The sequence below is a fragment of the Leptopilina boulardi genome, unplaced genomic scaffold (genome assembly GCF_019393585.1).
Source record: "Leptopilina boulardi isolate dan_hultmark-lab unplaced genomic scaffold, ZJU_Lbou_2.1 LbouV2_351, whole genome shotgun sequence".
Classification (NCBI taxonomy): Eukaryota; Metazoa; Arthropoda; class Insecta; order Hymenoptera; family Figitidae; genus Leptopilina; species Leptopilina boulardi.
In genome coordinates, this window is record NW_026137920.1 from 2,970,003 (window position 1) to 2,989,504 (window position 19,502).

Genomic DNA, 19,502 nt, shown 5'->3' on the forward strand with positions numbered 1-19,502 from the left:
TGACCTGACTTTGTATGAAGTCTTTCCAACAATATTCTTAAATCTTCTGGGTATTGCACTGATGACAATATAACACCACCATGACCACAACAGTCATTAAAACTATCTTGTTTACCACTAACTCTTTCATCTTTAAAATGCTTAGCTTGACAATGATTGCAATAATAATTCATTTTTCCCAGATAATTTTCATTAGAATTTGATTCATGAATAATATTGTCATTGGATCTGATTGGCAAAGGAACAATTGATTTTTGTGTACTAAGTATCAAGTTTTGATTCTTATGATAATTTTTTTGAAATTCATCCCTACTATTTTCACTTTTCTCAATAGCAGAATTTTTTCCTTTCAGACTACTATCATATAATTCTGAATTTTTTATTGCTGGAACAGGAGAAATTGCATTTATTAAATCAATAGATTCATTATAATTTCCATTTTTCAAAACATCAACCAAAGATCTTTTTTCATTTTCTTTTTTTAATTTCATTTTTTCTCTATATTTTTTTTGGTATTCTGCCTGGCTCTTTTTTTCATAGACGAAAGATCCACTTCGTCTGAAAGTTTTTTATTATTATTCTTTCTTTTCAACTTTTGTCTATTGCAATAATTTCTTTGATTTTCTACTGCACTCTTTCTGACAGTTTTAATTAAAGGATTTGTTTGCTTTACAGTATCCTGTATATTCGTTATTGTAGGAATGCAATGGGAACAACAGTATTTTCTAATGTTAGATATATTTTATATAGAAATACTATATTTATCGCTGATTAAGAATTTTTTGAAAATTACGAAATTGAAGATTCATGCATGTTCTCATCATTAAAATCATTAACTTGACTGGACATATCTTTATGTTTAAGTAATCCTTCTCTAAATTCTTTTTGACATTATTCACTGCCTTTTTTATGAAAGAAGTCTATTTCATTATTGATAAATTCAAACTTCCTCTTATTCACATGTTGTCCTTGGAATTCTAACTGACTTGTTTGCATTTTTTTAGAGAAAAAATCTACTTTATCTGAATGAAATAAATTTTTTATTTTACTTTTCGATTTAAGTACGTCACAATAGTGTTTCGTGTTTGAATGATTATTAATGTCCTTTGCACTATTTAAAATTCTTGCACAGGGAATTTCTTGATCATTAATTTTATTACGGTTTATTTTTCCACATAAGAGTTCTTCAACTGGATCACTTAGAAGACACTCCCAATTATACTTAACAATTAAACGTGGATTAATAGAATTTATTATAGCCGGAAAACGACTTAAATGGTTGTTTTTAAAAATTAACTTCAAATGATTTCTCATGTGATAATAATCATAAGAAAGAGTGTTTGGCATTTCATGAAAAAATAATGATGTTTCAAATGCTATTGCAAATACTCCACAATCAAAACTGCCTAACGGCTATTGGTGAACTTTTGAAAATACCAAAGGTGGTTTAAATGGATATAATCTAATTAAATAGCTCATTTGATCCTCATTTAAAGAGCCTTTGTTAAGACTATCAAAAATATAAAGTCTTGTTCCATCATAGTAAGTGCAAATCCAGTGACCAGATTTGAAAGAACTACTAAAAAGAATTTGAATGTGTCTCTTATTTTTATCGATTGGAATTATCATATCAAGTACTTGTAAACATAAAGTACTTTGCATATTATATAACATACTTGATTGTCTTGCTAAAAGCTTTTGAAATTTATGTATATGATCATCATTCAACATTGCATTTTTATTATCTATTATATTATAATTTTCATCACTTAAACTAACTATTTCTTTTATTATTAGCCATGATTTTTATTTTGTAAATTTGCCAAATATGATGAAAATCACTTTTAAATAAATAACTTCTTTTTCTTCAAAAGATAGAAATATGAAATATATGATAATCCAATTTAATTTTAAATGTCCATTTCCATTTCTAGTTTTCTCACATTTCTTTGTTTTCAATTTTGCCTTCATTCTTTATTTTCAATTTCCTTGTATCCAATAATCACTTATTTCCATTTCCTATTTCTAATTTCCAATTTCCATTTCCAATTTCTATTCTACTTTTATTCAACATCCATTTCAAATTAATACAAATTCCAATTGCAAAATATAAATAAACTTACATTATAAATATCTATAGAAAATTTCTTATGTATTATAGAAAAAAATATAAAAACTGGACAAAAAATTTAATTGTCAAAACAAATTTTATTATCTTTAAATAATTAAATTTTATCACTTTTATACTAAAAATATTCTTCTACTTCATCTATAAATTTAAAAAAAATTTTGAATTTATATTAAGTTGATATAACATTTTACTTTTCTTAACGAAACTAAAAAATAAATTTTTGTTAATGACATTTACATGTTAACATCTATTCCTCTGGAATATTTTTTTAATAATAGTATTACAAAACCAATAAACATAGAGAAAAAATAACTCCTTCTTTGAAAAACCACTTAAATGTCAAAAATATTTTAAAGAACACTTTTTAATAATAAAGATTTATTTACATAATATTCATGATATATTTAATCATTTTTTACATTTTTTGAATGACTTATAATCACTTAAAAATAAAAAAATATATATTACTGTAATCAACAAAAAATTCAAATTTCTTACTATTAAAAAAAATTTACTTACACTAATTTACTTGCAGTTCACTGAATGTTCTATGATATTGAAAAAATGCACTTACACTGATTCACTTTCAGTTCACTGATTGTTCAACAAAACAAATCACTATTTCTTAATTGATACTTATACGACGAAAAAAGTAAATGATGAATAAAAAATATTTGTTCTCTATTCGAAAAGTAGTGCGACAATAACGCTCCTATGTGTAATTTGTTTCAATCTCACTCCTACTCATGCTACTCTTCCTATATATATATATATATATATATATATATATATATATATATATATATATATATAGATATATTCAATACAATTTAGTGAAAATATCTTCCTATCTTCCTCTTTCCAGGTAAATACTATAAATTCGTCTCTTTTTATAACGCTGAAAATCTAACGCATTCCCTTCTCTCTTTATTTAATGACATGGCATAAGATTGTCTTCCTTCAGGTAAGAGTATTGCTTTCTTCTTCTTTTCAAAACAAATATCAATAAACTGTCTCCCTTTACCTAATTTGCATATTTACTCGTTTCATAAAAGGATATTGATCATTTTGCTTCCTCGTGGAGGAAGCTTTGTAGTCCTTTCATTTATAAAACTTTTCAAAGTGGCGGAAACAAATTTTTTTCTTTATAGAAACATGTTATATGAGATTCTGATCAATTGTCCGGATGTATGTGGGCATATCTCTAGAACTTTTAAACTTTATGTTATCGCTCATTATGATACCTTAAGAATTTTTTTAATAATTTTTCAATACCATAATTTGATCAATTGTAGGGCTTTTTAAATGTATCATGCGTTATATAATTTTTTTAATTATGTAGGAAATGACGAACGTAAGTTATAGAAGTGAAATCGACAGTTTCTATTGTGTGATATTGACTGTTTGTTTTTAGTTTATAGACTGTAACTTTTTTAACGAAACATTGTGTGTCTTGTGGCTTGCAATAGAAGTAGGTGGGAGTGTAAAGAACTAAAAAATCCATGAAACAATGATGTGCCTCAAATTGAATAAAAACTATGTAGCTTCACACTTGCGAGACAACTTTTTCAAAATTTCTACAACTTAGCAGTTAAACTGATATAACTTTTTTAACGAAGGTTTTTGAGTAACGGCACAACGGGATTATATTATCTACCTAATAAGAAGTAATTTGAACCCATACAGGAATGTGTGCCTCCTTTACACAAAGAATGCAATGACTTTAAACATTAAATTTTAAAACGTAACTCATATCAAAAAACCACATATTTGAAAAGCACATGTTGAATTTTGCTGCTAAATGCTCCTAACTCATTGTTATCTCTTCTCATGCATTATAAAAGTATACAGAAAAATCGTTAACCTTTGCACACTTCATTAAAACTGTATAATTAATAATGAATGTAAACCTAAACTGTCCGACGCATAGTTTGTGAAGAAAAGTAAGTATTAACTAATATATGTGTTAAAATCTGGCTGATATTTCTCACTCGAAGGTTTTTGGGGTCGCTGCGACTACTAATCTGAATTTAAAAATTTTCCAAAATTCAAAATGGCAAATCCAATATGGCGGACGACTTTTTAAAAAAGTGATCCCATTGGCCTCAAATTTGTTACTCGGGGGTTTTTGGGGTCGCTGATTATGAATCTGAACTTTGTTTTTCAAAATTCAAAATGGCGGATCCAATATGGCGGATGACTTTTAAAAAAATTGATCCAATTGGCCTCAAATTTGTTACTCGGGGGTTCATAGGATCGCTGATTACGAATCTGAACTTAATTTTTCAAAATTCAAAATGGTGGATCCAAAATTGCAAACAAAATTTTTTAAAATTTTTTTAAAAAATTCAAAAATTGTTATAAACTACATTTACTTATGACTTAATAAGCCATAGGACATAAAATTTTCGAAACTGTAGCAATAAATCATTTTAAAGGTAACATAAAGTGTTAGTTTATATTATAATAATATATTTGGTTTTTAAAATAAGTTCAGTTTCGTAATCAGTGACCTCAGAAAACCTTAGGCATAAATTTTTATAAAAATTGAATAATTGAAAAATATCTTTCTGACATATTTGATACACCATTTTAAATATTAGTAATGAAACTTTAAATTTTATGTACATGGTTACAAAACCTAAGCTACGAAAACCCCCAAGTAACAAATTTTAAGCCAATTGGATCAATTTTTTTAAAAGTTGTCCGCCATATTGGATCCGCCATTTTGAATTTTGAAAAACTAAGTTCAGATTCGTAATCAGCGACCCAAAAAACCCCTGAGTAACAAATTTCAGACAAATTCGATCAATTTTTTTAAAAGTCGTCCGCCATTTTGAATTTTGAAAAACTAACGTCGGATTTGTAATCAGCGACCAAAAAAATCCGCGAGTTACAAATTTCAGTCAGTTTTAAACACATCTAGAGATTTTGGGCAGGTTTTTTGCATTAAGGCCCACTGTGCTGCGTAACAATGTGTAAAAATGAGTTACGCAAATTTTTTTATAGTATTTGATCAATACTAAAGACAATAAAATTGTTTCACGAATGTGCCCTGAAAAAAAAATTAATTTTTCTACTATCGCAAAGTTTAAAAGTTTTAGAGATATGCCCATATATCGATATGTCGACAACAATAAAAATAAATATTTAACGACGTACAATATTAAAAAAAATTAATAAAATTTTGCTTGATAAAGTCAAATATTAAACTATTTAACTATCCTTCTAGTTTTCGTAGCATTATTCCTCTATCAGAGACAATTCGACATAGTTGTTTTGCTTTATAAGTGGCCATTCAGGGTAAGTAAAATAATTCTATATAATAATTTTATTTTTATTAATCTTCTTAAAATGTAGGGTCAGTTGGGGTAAATGGGGACATAATCGCTATTTTTCACAAATTACGTAAATTTCTTCCATTAAAAGATAATATTTTCTAATTTATTTTTTTAAGTTGTTATTTACATTCCCAGGATTAATTTTATGCAGCAGAAAAAAATGTAGATAAGCTTTGAACGCATGAAACTGACTGTCCCCATTTACCCCAAAATTTTGAAAATTTCATAAAATTTGGGGTAAATAGGGTCAGTATAGTTTCTAAGAAAGTTTTAAGAAAATAGTTTCCTTAAGTATATTACTGTATTAAGGGATGAAAAAACTTGAAAAAAATTTGTAGTAGATATATAATAGTTGAACCAATTGAAATTTTTTTATTTTTTTTTATTTTAGTATTTTGTCTCGCATTTGAAAAAAAACAGACTTAAAAATCATACCAAATTTTTTTCTTATTCCATATGACTCCTATAACAGAAATTCACTTGAAATTTTGATTTTTATCAATTTGGTTAATAATCACGAGCTGTCCCCATTTACCCCAAAAATTTGAAAACTCAGCGTTAATGGGGACAGCTTGTTATTATTAACAAAATTGACAAAAATCAAAAATTCAAGTGAATCTCTGTTATAGGATTCATAAGGAATAAGAAAAAAATTTGGTATGATTTTGAAGTCTGTTTTCTTTGAAATGCTCGACAAAATACTGAAACAGTTTAACTTTGATTTTCAAGATTTTATGCATTGAGCGATAACTTTTTTTATCTTGCTGACAATTGTCAAGAGAAAAGCTTGGCAATAGTCAAAACCTCTTGCAGGTGATCTGAGGTTAAAATATTGACCTTGAACTTAATTTTAAGACTGTAAATTAAGCTCTAAAACCTCTTGTCCCCATTTACCCCAACTGACCCTACCTACAATTTATTTAACTGTTATTTTGTCAAAAAAAACAAGATTTTTTAATCTTATTTTTCTTATTATTCATCTAAAGGAAATTTTTAAAATCCGTTATAATCAGAGAAAATATTTTTTTGACTTAACAAAATAGTTTAATTAATCTATTTTATTATTTTAAATTGACAAAATTAAAAAGTTTAAAGTTAATTCAAAATAAATCATTAACTTAACAAAAGAATTTTAAAGCAGTAAAAATAAGACACGTTTGAAAAATTAAATCCTTAAAACAAAATATATCGATAAATGTCGACAACAGTATAAATAAATATTTAACGACATAGGTACAATATTAAAAAAATTAATAAAATTTTGCTTGATAAAGTAAAACGTTAAAATGTTTTATAATATCCTTCTAACTTTTATTGCTTCATTTCTGTATCTACAAAAAATGTTATGTTTGCAAATTTCTTCAATATTTTCTTTTACATATGGAAATACATTTAATAAATGTGAACAATTTTAAAGCAGTAAAAAATAAGACACGTTTCAAAAATTAAATTTTTAAAACTAAATATATATTGATATGTCAACAACAATAAAAATAAATATTTAACGAAGTACAATATTAAAAAAAAATTAATGGATCTATTTGGAAAAATTGAAATGTCATCTGAAGGAAAGAGCCTCGGCAAGCCCCATGCAAAAAATGCCCCTTTTTCGTACCTCGAATTTTGAAACTTTTTTTATGCCAAATAGTTACATATGATGACCCAATAATCCCTGCAAAATTTCAAGATGAGCATGTGCCCCCTTTCCGAAATACAGGGGGTCAAAGGGGGCCATGTCCAAAATTAGAATATGCAATATAATCGAATAATAATGTTAAAAAAAATCAGACCAAATGATTCCCTTAAGATTTTCGTCTGCTGATTACGAATCTAAAGTCCGTTTTTAAAAATTCAAAATGGCGGATCCAATATAGCGGACGACATTTTTAAAAATCGATCCAATTGACGTGAAAATCGTTACTCGGGGGTTTTTGGGGTCTCTGATTACGAATGTGATGTCCGTTTTTAAAAATTCAAAATGGCGGATCCAATATGGCGGACGACATTTTTGAAAATCGATCCAATTGACTGGAAACTTGTTACTCGGGGGTTTTTGGGGTCGCTGATTACGAATATGATGTCCGTTTTTAAAAATTCAAAATGTCGGATCTAATATAACGAATAAAGGCAAGATTTAAAGCTAAATTCAGCTTGCAAAGGCCAGATGTAATAATTACAAAACCATCTAAAGTAAGATGTAATATTCCAATCAACAAAGATAAGAAGTAGTATCCCAACCAATGAAGGCAAGATGTAATCGGTTTTTGAATGAAGGCTGAAATCTTTCATTTATTTCAAACTTTTGAGATTAAAATTAGTTTTCTTTAATTACATTCGCAAAGACAAAAGTCACATGAGATGTAGAATGCAATGGAAATAAATGAAATGATGATCTATTGATCGTCTTTTGTTTTTTAGGGTTTTTGAATGAAGGCTGAAATCTTTTAATAAATTCAGATTTTTAAAACTATACAATTAATTTTACTAAATCACATTCGCAAAACGCAACACACATTAAATGTAGATTAGAATAGAAGTATAGAACATTATAATTTTCAGATCGTCTTTTGTTTCCGGAGTGTTCGAATGTAAGATAAAATCTTTCAATAATTTGATACTTTTAAATTAAAATTAGAACTCTATTATCACATTCTCAAGCTCACATTAAAAAAAAGATGTTTTTAAGGGGGGAACACCAGTTGTAACTTTCGAAAAATCGATTTTTTTTGTGCATTTTCTTAAAGTATACATATTTAGAATTGTGTCTGTAAATTTCAAAGTTGATCCGGTGAAAAATAAATGAGATATTGAGAACACTGCAGCGGCGCGTCCCGTGGCTTCATACAAGGTGGCCAGCCATACCTGACCCTAACGACAGATGGCCTTTTCCTATGATTTAGAAACGGCAACCACTGTGGAAGAGTTATTATATGGTCCAGGAATCGATGACTCTTTGTAACTTAGAAACAAAATTTCTTCTGAACAAAAAAAAGTAAGTTGAAACTTTGAATGCGTTTTTCTCAAAATGACATTTTCCAAGTCGGTGACCACGATTACTCAAATACCATTAAACCGATTTATTTAAAATTTAGTGTGCTTCATTTACACATATAAGTCTAGTTCGTGATCGAAGGATTTTTTTTAAAAACGGACATCACATTCGTAATCAGAGACCCCAAAAACCCCCGAGTAACGATTTTCACGTCAATTGGATCGATTTTTAAAAAATGTTGTCCGCCATATTGGATCCGCCATTTTGAATTTTTAAAAACGGACTTTAGATTCGTAATCAGCAGACGAATATCTTAAGGGAACCATTTGGTCTGATTTTTTTAACATTATTATTCGATTATATTGCATATTCTAATTTTGGACATGGCCCCCTTTGACCCCCTGTATTTCGGAAAGGGGGCACATGCTCATCTTGAAATTTTGCAGGGATTATTGGGTCATCATATGTAACCATTTGGCATAAAAAAAGTTTCAAAATTCGAGGTACGAAAAAGGGTCACTTTTTGCCGAGGCTCTTTTTACAATCTTATTCGTTATAATGAGAGAAAAAGTATATTTAACTTAATCTAATAGTTCAATTAATTGATTTTATTTAACAATAATTTTTAATGAATTCCATGCCAAATTAGACACCCATTTGCAATTGCATCTTCCATTTTTATTACTCGTACTTATAAACCATTGCTAAAATCGTACGAATCATGGGAATTTTTTTTAAATATTTCAGTCTTTAGCCCATTGCTAAACCTGTTTTAACATTAGTCGCTAATGTAGATTTCTGTGTCGGTAAATTTTTGTATCGTCATTTCCATGTTTTACCGACAGTCGGTGATGTAGATTTCTGGGTCGGTAATTTTTTAAATTCAGTTTCCTGTTTTACCGATGGTCGGTAATGTAGATTTCTGTGTTGATAATTTTTTATATCATCTTACAAATGGGTCTGTTTTGAAAAATAAAATTTCCTACGGAGCGCTCAACCGATCGTTGCAATAAAACGCTTAATTTAACATGTCAAATTATTTCAGGTTTCCTCAGGAAAAATTAAAACTTTACAAAAGTGAAGAGATACAACAGCAAAAAATATATTAAAAATTTACAACAGTAAAAACATTAAAAAATCAACACAGCAAAAAGCGAATCAACTCATGATGAACGACACATCAGTTTTCGTACAACTTCCACCAAACATACAATATCTATCTGTTTGTCACTATATTACAACTCTCGGAATTATCTTTTACAACGAAAGCCTCATTACATTAAATCAGAGAAATCAGTCTGTTCCTGTACTAAATACTTATTTTAAATACCTCAATAATTCCAACACTGAAACCGAAACAAAACTCCAGCTTCTACAAACAATATTAAAAGGAACCGATCTCTACGGTGGTGGCGAAAATGAAACACTCGATACAAAATACGTAGATGAAACATATCAGTACATCATCAACAATGCTCTATTTTCACACTATGGTAACATTAACGGATATTTAGCAAAAATAATCAATAAGGCAGATAATACATCTTATTCCACGTTGATGAAAACTATAAAGCAGGAGCTTTTTAACAATTACACAAGTATAGATTACTGTTCAAAAACAAACAAAAGCCCGAAACTTAATTTTTTGTCAGCTAAAACAATTTTTTCTGAATATATTCTGCCAATATTTCCCGAGCCAGAAAATCAAGATATGAACATAATGAGTGTGGATTATCTATACGCAATGGCTGGTTTAAAAATTGTCAGATCTATACTTGGAGAAAAAATAAACGTTTCGTTTGATAATTATATTTCAATATCACGAGAGATTGATTTTCAGGCGTCTTATGGTAACGAATCTTATGAAATGGTGTTTAATCTTTTTTCAACACCGGCATTATTTTTTTACGCCACTAAGGAAAAAGAAGCATTCAGAAAAAAAAATCAAACTTTATTAAATGCAGAAGTTCGAAATGAAGCTTATGATATTTTGTTTTCACATATTAATATAACAATAAATGAAAGTATAAATCGAACCTTAAATAACAATCTTTTTTACAGATTTCGGAAGGAATTGAAAGATTTAAAATATCGTCCATTTATTGCCACAACTATACTTGAAAAACATTGTAACTATTCTCATTATAAAAATAATTTACCTCAATTTGTGAATAATTATATGTCATACAATCATTACATTGTAGGATTGGCTCTTCCCACTGGTTGTTTTCTAGACAATCTTCCCAATTTGGAAGATGTCTATAGGACACAGTTTGAAAATGTAGGAAACACATATTTTGAAATTGAAAAGATTTTGATAAGAAAAGTTTTAGACGATAATCATTTGATAGAAATATTAAACAGAAGAAGTACTGTTAGTCTTGCACGAGTTCCAGATTATCCAATGTACATGACGAACATACCACCTATGGCAGTAAAGATAAACCCCAATGTAACCCTAATGTTTGCAATTAAAGAAAGAGGAAAAACAAATTTTTACGCATTTATACATAACGATACATTACCGACATTACTCGTAAAAAGTAATAACGAACAAGAATTTGGTAAATTAGTTGCAAATGATCCAAATGCACAAATGGAAATAAATATAGTTCAAAATGATCTTAAATCCGCTCATGAAGACAGCGAAGTATTTATTGAAAGGTTTGCCAACGTAAGAAAAGCAAACTTTTTAAAAAACCTAATGCATCAATATAGAAATGAAACTACAAAAGAGAAGGTTTTTAATTTTTTAAAAGCATTTATACCTTTTTATAGTTGTATTGAAAGCATACAAGAGAATGACAAAGTTGGAGCCGCATTAGGCTGTACTTCAGATATTGTTTCATTGATTTCTTTACAAAGTTTTTTTGGAAAATACGCAACTAAAATAACCAACAACTTAGTAATTGGATTAAGCGAAAAATATGTAATTAAAAGTAGTTTATCAAGAATAGCAAGTGCCACTAAATTAACTACATTCTATCAAATTTCAAAAGCGCTGGCTAGAACCGTTTTGCAGGAAATTCTTACCAAGCAACTGTTAAAAGATGTATCTATTGCCTTAATACAATTGATAGATCCTAGGTTTGAATTAGTTTTCAAGTTAAGCAAATTGGGCTCCAAACTATTCCACAAGATGTATAACACTATGATTCAAAAAATTCCAAAGATTTCAATGAATAAAAATCTAAAATTGTTGTTAACAACTATGTTAAAAAAGCTGAATACTAATATAGAACTACCAATCACAACTAATGGTCTCATGCCAAATGTTCTGCATGAAGAGAAGAATTATAAACTCTTTTTACATTATTATCCCGGCGGTGAACACTTTTTTGGACCAAAATTCATATCATCATTTGAAAATACTGCAGAACTAAGAACCATTGAAGGCAATCTATTACCAGTTCCCGTGTTGCCAATAAAAGATAACATGAATAAAATTTCCTATCGTGTATATAATCCAGAAACTAATGAAATTTCTAATTTGAAATTTGAAATGGGAGAAAATGATCTACTCCGAAGTAACATGCCTTATCTTAATTCAAATGCAGATAGGAAAATAATACCCACACTACCGGAATCCGAACAACCTGCTATAAAAGGAAGTTTGCCAACTGATAATATTCCTTCAACATCAAATGGATTAAATTTGGAAATTTCGAGGGCAACTGGACAACATATTGCTAAAGGAGAATTGCCAACTGATAATATTCCGTCTACTTCAAATGGATTAAATTTGGGAAATTCGAGGGCAACTAAACAACATATTGTTAAAAAAGAATTGTATTCAACAGAAAGTTTGCCAAATGTTGATATTTCTAAAATGGGAAAAAAGGAAATTATTCAAAGACTTTTGCCTTATTTTAATCTACATGAAGATACGAAAATAATAAAAGATTATCAAGTTTATCATAATACAATTGAATTGAATAAGATACCAATGAAGACATCAGGTACGTTACAAGAAAGAGTGCCAAGTAATAATAATTTTGATAATTCAAAGGGATCTGAAGAATTGGTTCATTATAATACGAATAATGGGGATAATAAACTAATGAATTCTGCTAACTCAGGAACTTCAGAAGAAAGATTGTCAGATTTTGATCATTTTTATAGTGGTGAATTGGGTGGTGAATTTTGGGCTAGAATTATATTTGGTGATATTGAGTATGGGGAAATTTTATTATCTATAAATGATTTAAAATATGAAAAATTTGCTAATTTATACAAAAATAAAGTAAAAGTTTTAATAATAAAAAAGAATTTAGAGAAGATACGAAGCATTCAAGACATAGTGAAGCATAAAATGCCAAGACACTTGTATTTTAGTCAAACATTAAAAGAACAAAATATTGTCAAATATTTGGAGCAACTGAAAGGAAAGGACTTTTATTTTAATGATATTACCCTTTTGACAGATATTCCACATGGTGAAATTAAACTTCTTAATAAGGTATCGGCGAATCCGTTAAAAACAGAAGTTCAGTATCAAATAAAAATTAATTCTCAATATGGACTTGTTGATTTGGCGGAATTTGAAACGGGTTTTAGAAACCAATTTGTTGTTTTTCCAGAACTGGAATTTACAGTAGAAAATACTGAATTCGTAAATGGAAAAGATTTTTTACTTGTAGAACTAAAACAAAAGCCAATATTGGAATCCGATTGGTTGCAAAATAAAAAGAACTATGATATTTTACTTCAAAATAAAGAAATAACTACATATGAAAGAAGTGTAAATATTGAAAATGCAGCTAATCTTATCTCATTAAATACTCCTCTGCATAGATTAACTGAAATGGAAGAAATGTTAAAAGGTTACATTTTAAGAATCGATCCAATTGAAACTCGTGTTCCTACTTATGAAATGTTGGCAAAGGAAATAAATACACGTATTACACCTTGTGAAATATTTAACGAATGGAAAATAACAAATCATATTTTTATTGACGATGTACTATTTGAAAAGTCTTTATATCAGGTAAAAAATTTGGAAGATGCGAAAAAAACAATAGCCAATATTTTTGATAAGACATATGAACAGAATGTTGAATCTGTGTTTGAAATTTTTAATTCACATTCAAATGAGCATAGTATGCTTTTTGAGGATTATTATGTATGGTATTCACATTTAAAGGGAACTTTACCAACAAGTCTACATGCAAATACAAGACTTAATGCTGCATTAAACAGATTGGCTCTTAGACAGTGTGATGATAAATTTATTCAATTTCCAAGTACCCTTTATTTTGCTAAGAAATATGATGGTGATATTAGTCAAAGTCTTGAAAATATTCCATTTTATTCTAATGTAAAAGATGCTTTAAAAAATACTCACAGAACTAACTATGTTGATAAAATACTATTGTTGGAATTAAATTTTAAAAATTCATTTGGAATAGCGTACATTGATCCTTATTATTTCAATGTTCCCAAGAAACTGTATTATCTTACTGATACAATAAATTTTAATATTCTTGGAAAAGTGGAGTATGAAAAAGAAAATATTTTGAGAGTAATATATAACGATTTTGAAATTCCAAAAGAAAAAAGAATGATTAAATTAGTAAATAATTTAAATACATTATTTTCAAGTGATACTAAATTTTACGCTAATCTAAAACCAATTGTTGAAGGAAAATTGCCAACTTATAGAATTCCGTCAACTTCAAAGGGATTAAATTTTGAAAATTCGATGAAAAATGGACAACCAATTGTTAGAGGAGGTTTACCAACTGATGATATTCCGTCAACTTCAAAGGGATTAAATTTTGAAAATTCGATAAAAAATGGACAACCAATTGTTAGAGGAGGTTTACCAACTGATGATATTCCGTCAACTTCGAAGGGATTAAATTTTGAAAATTCGATGAAAAATGGACAACCAATTGTTAGAGGAGGAAATACGATAAAAAATGAACAATCAGTTAATAAGACGCCAATAAAGAAGAAAAAGCCTAATGCAGATGAACATTTAAATCCAGATTTGTCTTTAGTTAAAAATATTAATTCTGATAGTTCACTTGAAACAATGAAAAATCCTCCATTTGAAGAAATTAATTTAAAAGAAAATTTTCCTGCACATCGTACTGGAATTTTAATGAATTCAGTACAACCTTTTACAAAAGAAATTTTGCCTCAAATTCCCTTGAATCATTACATTGACGAATTAGGTGAAGAAAGCTACAATTTATACGTTGAATCATTAAAGAAATTTAAAAAGCAAGGATTACAACTTATAAAGGAAGATAAATTTACCATGCAATCAGTTCGATTACTTCTCAATTATTTATCTCAATTTCAAAATATTGATACAACTTTAAATGAAGTGAAAAAACTTTATTTTCATCAAACAGTAACTAATTCTATAATTATTGATAATTATTTAAGTAAATTAGAAGGATCCAATTTTTATTTTAATGACATTACACTATTAAACGATATTGAACCAAATAATATTATCAATAAAAAATTATCATTAACTAATACCGAAACAGAAGTTCTCTATCGTGTAAATTTTCATTCTAAAAATGGATTTATCAATCTTGCTGAATTTCATGATAGTTTTAAAAACGATTACATTGTATTTCCAGAAATTTCATTCAATGTACATAGTGTAAAATTTTTAAATGAAAATCGTCTTTTAGTATTAGATTTAAATCAAAAATCAATGCCAATTTTTGATTGGATGGAAATTAGAAAAAGAGATTTAATTTTAATTGATATTGAAGAAATAGAATCAACTAAAATAATGAAATGTATTGAGAATGCTGCTTTATCAATATCATCTAATTTTCCTCTACAAAGATTTAGAGATATGAAAATAATTTAAAAAAAATATATTTTAAATATTAATCAGTATACATGTAATGTTCCTACTTATGATAAATTGGCAAAAGATTATTATGTAAATTTTAAAATTCCGGAGAACTATAAACAGTTTGAAATATTTAATGGTCCTTTTATTGATGATGTATTGTTTTATGATAAATTACATAAAATTAATTCATTGGAATCGGCAAAACAAATAATTAATCAATTATTTAGTGGAGTTTATCCACAGAATGTTGAATCTGTATTTAAAATGTATCAGAGTGTAACATTAATTGAAAAACAAATTCGATTTGAAGATTACTATGTTATATATTCATATGTTTCTAAAACTTTATCAATAGATGTAAATGAACAAAAACGATTAGCAATTTCATTATATCGACTTGCTTTAAGACAGTCTATGAATGAAATGCTAATAAATAAACCAATTACTCTTTATGCTGTTTTTGTTGTACATAAATTAAATGGTGATGTGCCAATTTTTAATGCAATGATTGCCTGTTATTCAAATCGGGAAAAAGTAATTAAAGATTTTCCACTCGTTAAATCATCGGAGAAAATAATATTGTGTGAATTTGAATTGATTAACGAGGCTGGAATAGCAAATATTGGTCGTGTTTTTCCATTTGAAAAAGGATTTTATGTTATTCCTCATGAAGTAGAATTTATGAAAATTCGCAAGCATACTAAAACCATTAACGGAATGTTAATTACTATTTATAAGTTTAGTAACATGAATTTTTTCAAAGAGAAACTTATTGCTAAATTAGCAGTTAAGTTAAATACTTTACTATCATCAAATGTTAAGTTCTACTTAAATAATATCTAAATAAATTTAATAATTGTTTTTTTTTGAGCTGAAATTATGTATCTCATTTTATTGTAAATTCCTAAACTTAAGTCCTGCGCTAATATTGAAATTTTTCTTTTCAATATTTGTTGAAATGATAATTTTTTCCCTTGATATTAATTTATTAGAGTGTAAAAATAACTTAATATGATAACTATAATAAAAGTTACCTTCATTTTTAATTTAACTGTTGAATTTTATTTTAATAGTAGATAAGATAGAGTAAACGAATGAATAAGCGGGTGACAAATGAAGTTTAGACCAAGTGAGAAATAGATCAAAATGAGGATTAGGCCAAAAGAGAATAAGGTTACATTAAGAGTAAGCCATTTTAGAATTATGTTAGATTATAATATTAGAACAAGTAACAATTAGGATAATGTAAAATTAGGCCAAATGAGAATTATGTTTTATAAAGATTAGCCACAGAAAAAAAGGTGGGTAAAAAGTTGTAAAGATAGAGGATAAAAGTCATTAGGATACAAGGTAAAGGATAAATTTGTGATGGATAAAAATGTTACTAAAATATTACTAGAAAAATGGATGTCATATTTGAGTAAACTGTCTGATTCCAAAGATTTCAATGAATAAAAATCTAAAATTGTTATTAACAACTATGTTAAAAAAGCTGAATACTAATATAGAACTACCAATCACAACTAATGGTCTGATGCCAAAGGTTCTGCATGAAGAGAAGAATTATAAACTCTTTTTACATTATTATCCCGGCGGTGAACACTTTTTTGGACCAAAATTCATATCATCATTTGAAAATAGTGCAGAACTAAGAACCATTGAAGGCAATCTATTACCAGTTCCCGTGTTGCCAATAAAAGATAACATGAACAAAATTTCCTATCGTGTATATAATCCAGAAACTAATGAAATTTCTAATTTGAAATTTGAAATGGGAGAAAATGATCTACTCCAAAGTAACATGCCTTATCTTAATTCAAATGCAGATAGGAACATAATACCCACACTACCGAGATCTGAACAACCTGCTATAAAAGGAAGTTTGTCAACTGATAATATTCCTTCAACATCAAATGGATTAAATTTGGGAAATTCGAGGGCAACTGAACAACATGTTGTTAAAAAAGAATTGTATTCAACAGAAAGTTTGCCAAATGTTGATATTTCTAAAATGGGAAAAAAGGAAATTATTCAAAGACTTTTGCCTTATTTTAATCTACATGAAGATACGAAAATAATAAAAGATTATCAAGTTTATCATAATACGATTGAATGGAATAAGACACCAATGAAACCAGGTACATCACGAGAAATTGTGACAAGTGGTAATATTCTTGATACTTCAAGGCAATTTGAAGAATTAGTTTTAAGTAACCACCAATCTAAACTTAGGTATGGTGAAAAAAATTATCGTGAAATGTTATTTTCTTTAGACAATTTAAAACCTGAAAATTGGGCTAATTTATACAAAAACAAACATTAGACAAACCACAAATTTTTGATAATGTGAAGGGAATGAAAGGAGAGGACTTTTATTTCAATGATATTACCCTATTAACAGATATTCGTCTAAGTGAAATTAATCTTGTTAATAAAAATTTACATTTCATAACAGAAATTCGTTATCACATGACAAGTGATTCTCAAAATGGAATTGTTGATTTGGCAGCATTTGATAAGAGTTGGAAAAACCAATTTGTTGTTTATCCAGGACTCACATTTTCGGTAGTAAATGCTGAATTCCAAAATGGAAGGGATTTCTTACTCTTAGAACTAAAACAATATTGGAATTCGATTGGCAGATATATAAAATAAAAAGTAATTATTTACTTAACACTAAAGAAATATCTACATTTACAAGAAGTGTAGATATCGAGAATGCTGCCAGTATTATCTCGTTAAATATTCCTCGACATAGATTAACTGAAATGGAAGAAATGTTAAAAGGTTACATTTTAAGAACCGATCCAATTGAAACTCGTGTTCCTACTTATGAAATGTTGGCGAAGGAAATAATTAATGGTAATAATCCTTCTGAAATATTTAAAAATTATAAAATAAAGAATCACATTTTTATTGATGATGTGCTATTTAAAGAATCTGTACATCAGGTTAAAAATTTGGAAGATGCGAAAAAAACAATAAATTATATTTTTGATGGGACTCATTTACAAAATACTGAAACTGTGTATGAAAGTTATAAGTTACTTCCAATTCGCCAAAGTATGCGATTTGAGGATTATTATGTATTGTATTCACATTTTGCAAAAACTTTACCACCAACTTTACATGCACAGAGAAGTTTTTTGGCTTCAGTATACAGATTAGCCCTTACACAGTGTGATGATAAATTTATTAAAATGCCAAACACACTTTATCATGCTATAGAAATAAGTGCTAAAGACTGGAAAGACCTACTATCTACTGAACATTATCTTCGTCGTTTTAAAATGAATGGTAGGGTATTTTATTCTAATGCAGAAGATGCTGTAAAAAATACTCTCAGAACTAGTGATTCAACGTCATTACTAATGATTAAATTGGGAATTGACAATCCATCTGGAATAGTGCACATTGATCCTAATTATTTCCATGTTCCAATGGAAATGTATTATGTTCCTGATATAATAACTTAAGACATTTCGGGGAAGTAAAAACACCAGTTAAAGGATCTGATTTTGTTACAATGGTAATGCACGATCTTGACATTAAAAAAGAAACACGAATGGTTAAATTGGTAAATAAGTTAAATGAATTATTTTCAAATGATAAATTTTACATTAATCTAAATTCACCAGAAAGTATGTCAGTTGTTAATTTTAAAATTGTGATGAAAAATAAACAACCTATTGTTAAAAGGGGTTTACCGAGTGATAATATTCCATCCACTTCACGGGGATCTGGACAAGTTACTTTGCAAGGAAATTGTCGAACTGATATTATTGTCGATAAACATAAAATTTTAGACGATATCTGGAACAAGGAGTGTGCTGGGACATTACTGGAGTTTGAAATAAATGGAATAGCTGGATTGAAAGACAATAAATTAAATTTGCAAAATGTTCGAAGCCTTATCGAGTCATTATTAAATATGCAAAATATTAAAACTGAATTTAAACATCCAACAAAATTGTTTAGTCAAACATCAATGAAAAGCACTTTTGTTAATGATTTGGAGAAATTAAAAGGAAAAAAATTTTATTTTAATGATCTTACATTTTTGACAGATATTGCACCAATTGACTCTAAAATATCAAAATTACCCATTGAAAAGGAAGTACGTTTCTACATAACTTTGAATTCTCAATATGAAATTGTCGATCTTTCTGAATTTCAGCATACTTTAAAAAACCAATACATTGTATACCCGGA

The 19,502-nt window shown here is 28.0% G+C and overlaps 1 protein-coding gene and 1 long non-coding RNA gene across 4 annotated transcripts in view; one reads left to right on the top strand and one right to left on the bottom strand.

The window, feature by feature from the left end:
* LOC127286181 (uncharacterized) overlaps positions 1-19,502 on the bottom strand; it is a 236,076-nt gene that overhangs the window by 17,931 nt on the left and 198,643 nt on the right. The window lies entirely within an intron of this gene.
* The window catches only part of LOC127286157 (uncharacterized), a 254,824-nt gene continuing 240,679 nt past the window's right edge, over positions 5,358-19,502 (top strand). For 2 of the 3 annotated variants that reach the window (XM_051312474.1, XM_051312473.1), the window contains exons 1-2: positions 5,358-5,434; positions 9,510-14,283. In XM_051312474.1, the coding sequence (XP_051168431.1) occupies positions 9,630-14,283 (4,654 nt within the window). In that variant the 5' untranslated portion in view covers positions 5,358-5,434; positions 9,510-9,629. Of the gene's footprint in view, positions 5,435-9,509; positions 15,429-19,502 lie in introns of those variants that run through there. The other variant, XM_051312475.1, reaches the window with a different exon arrangement.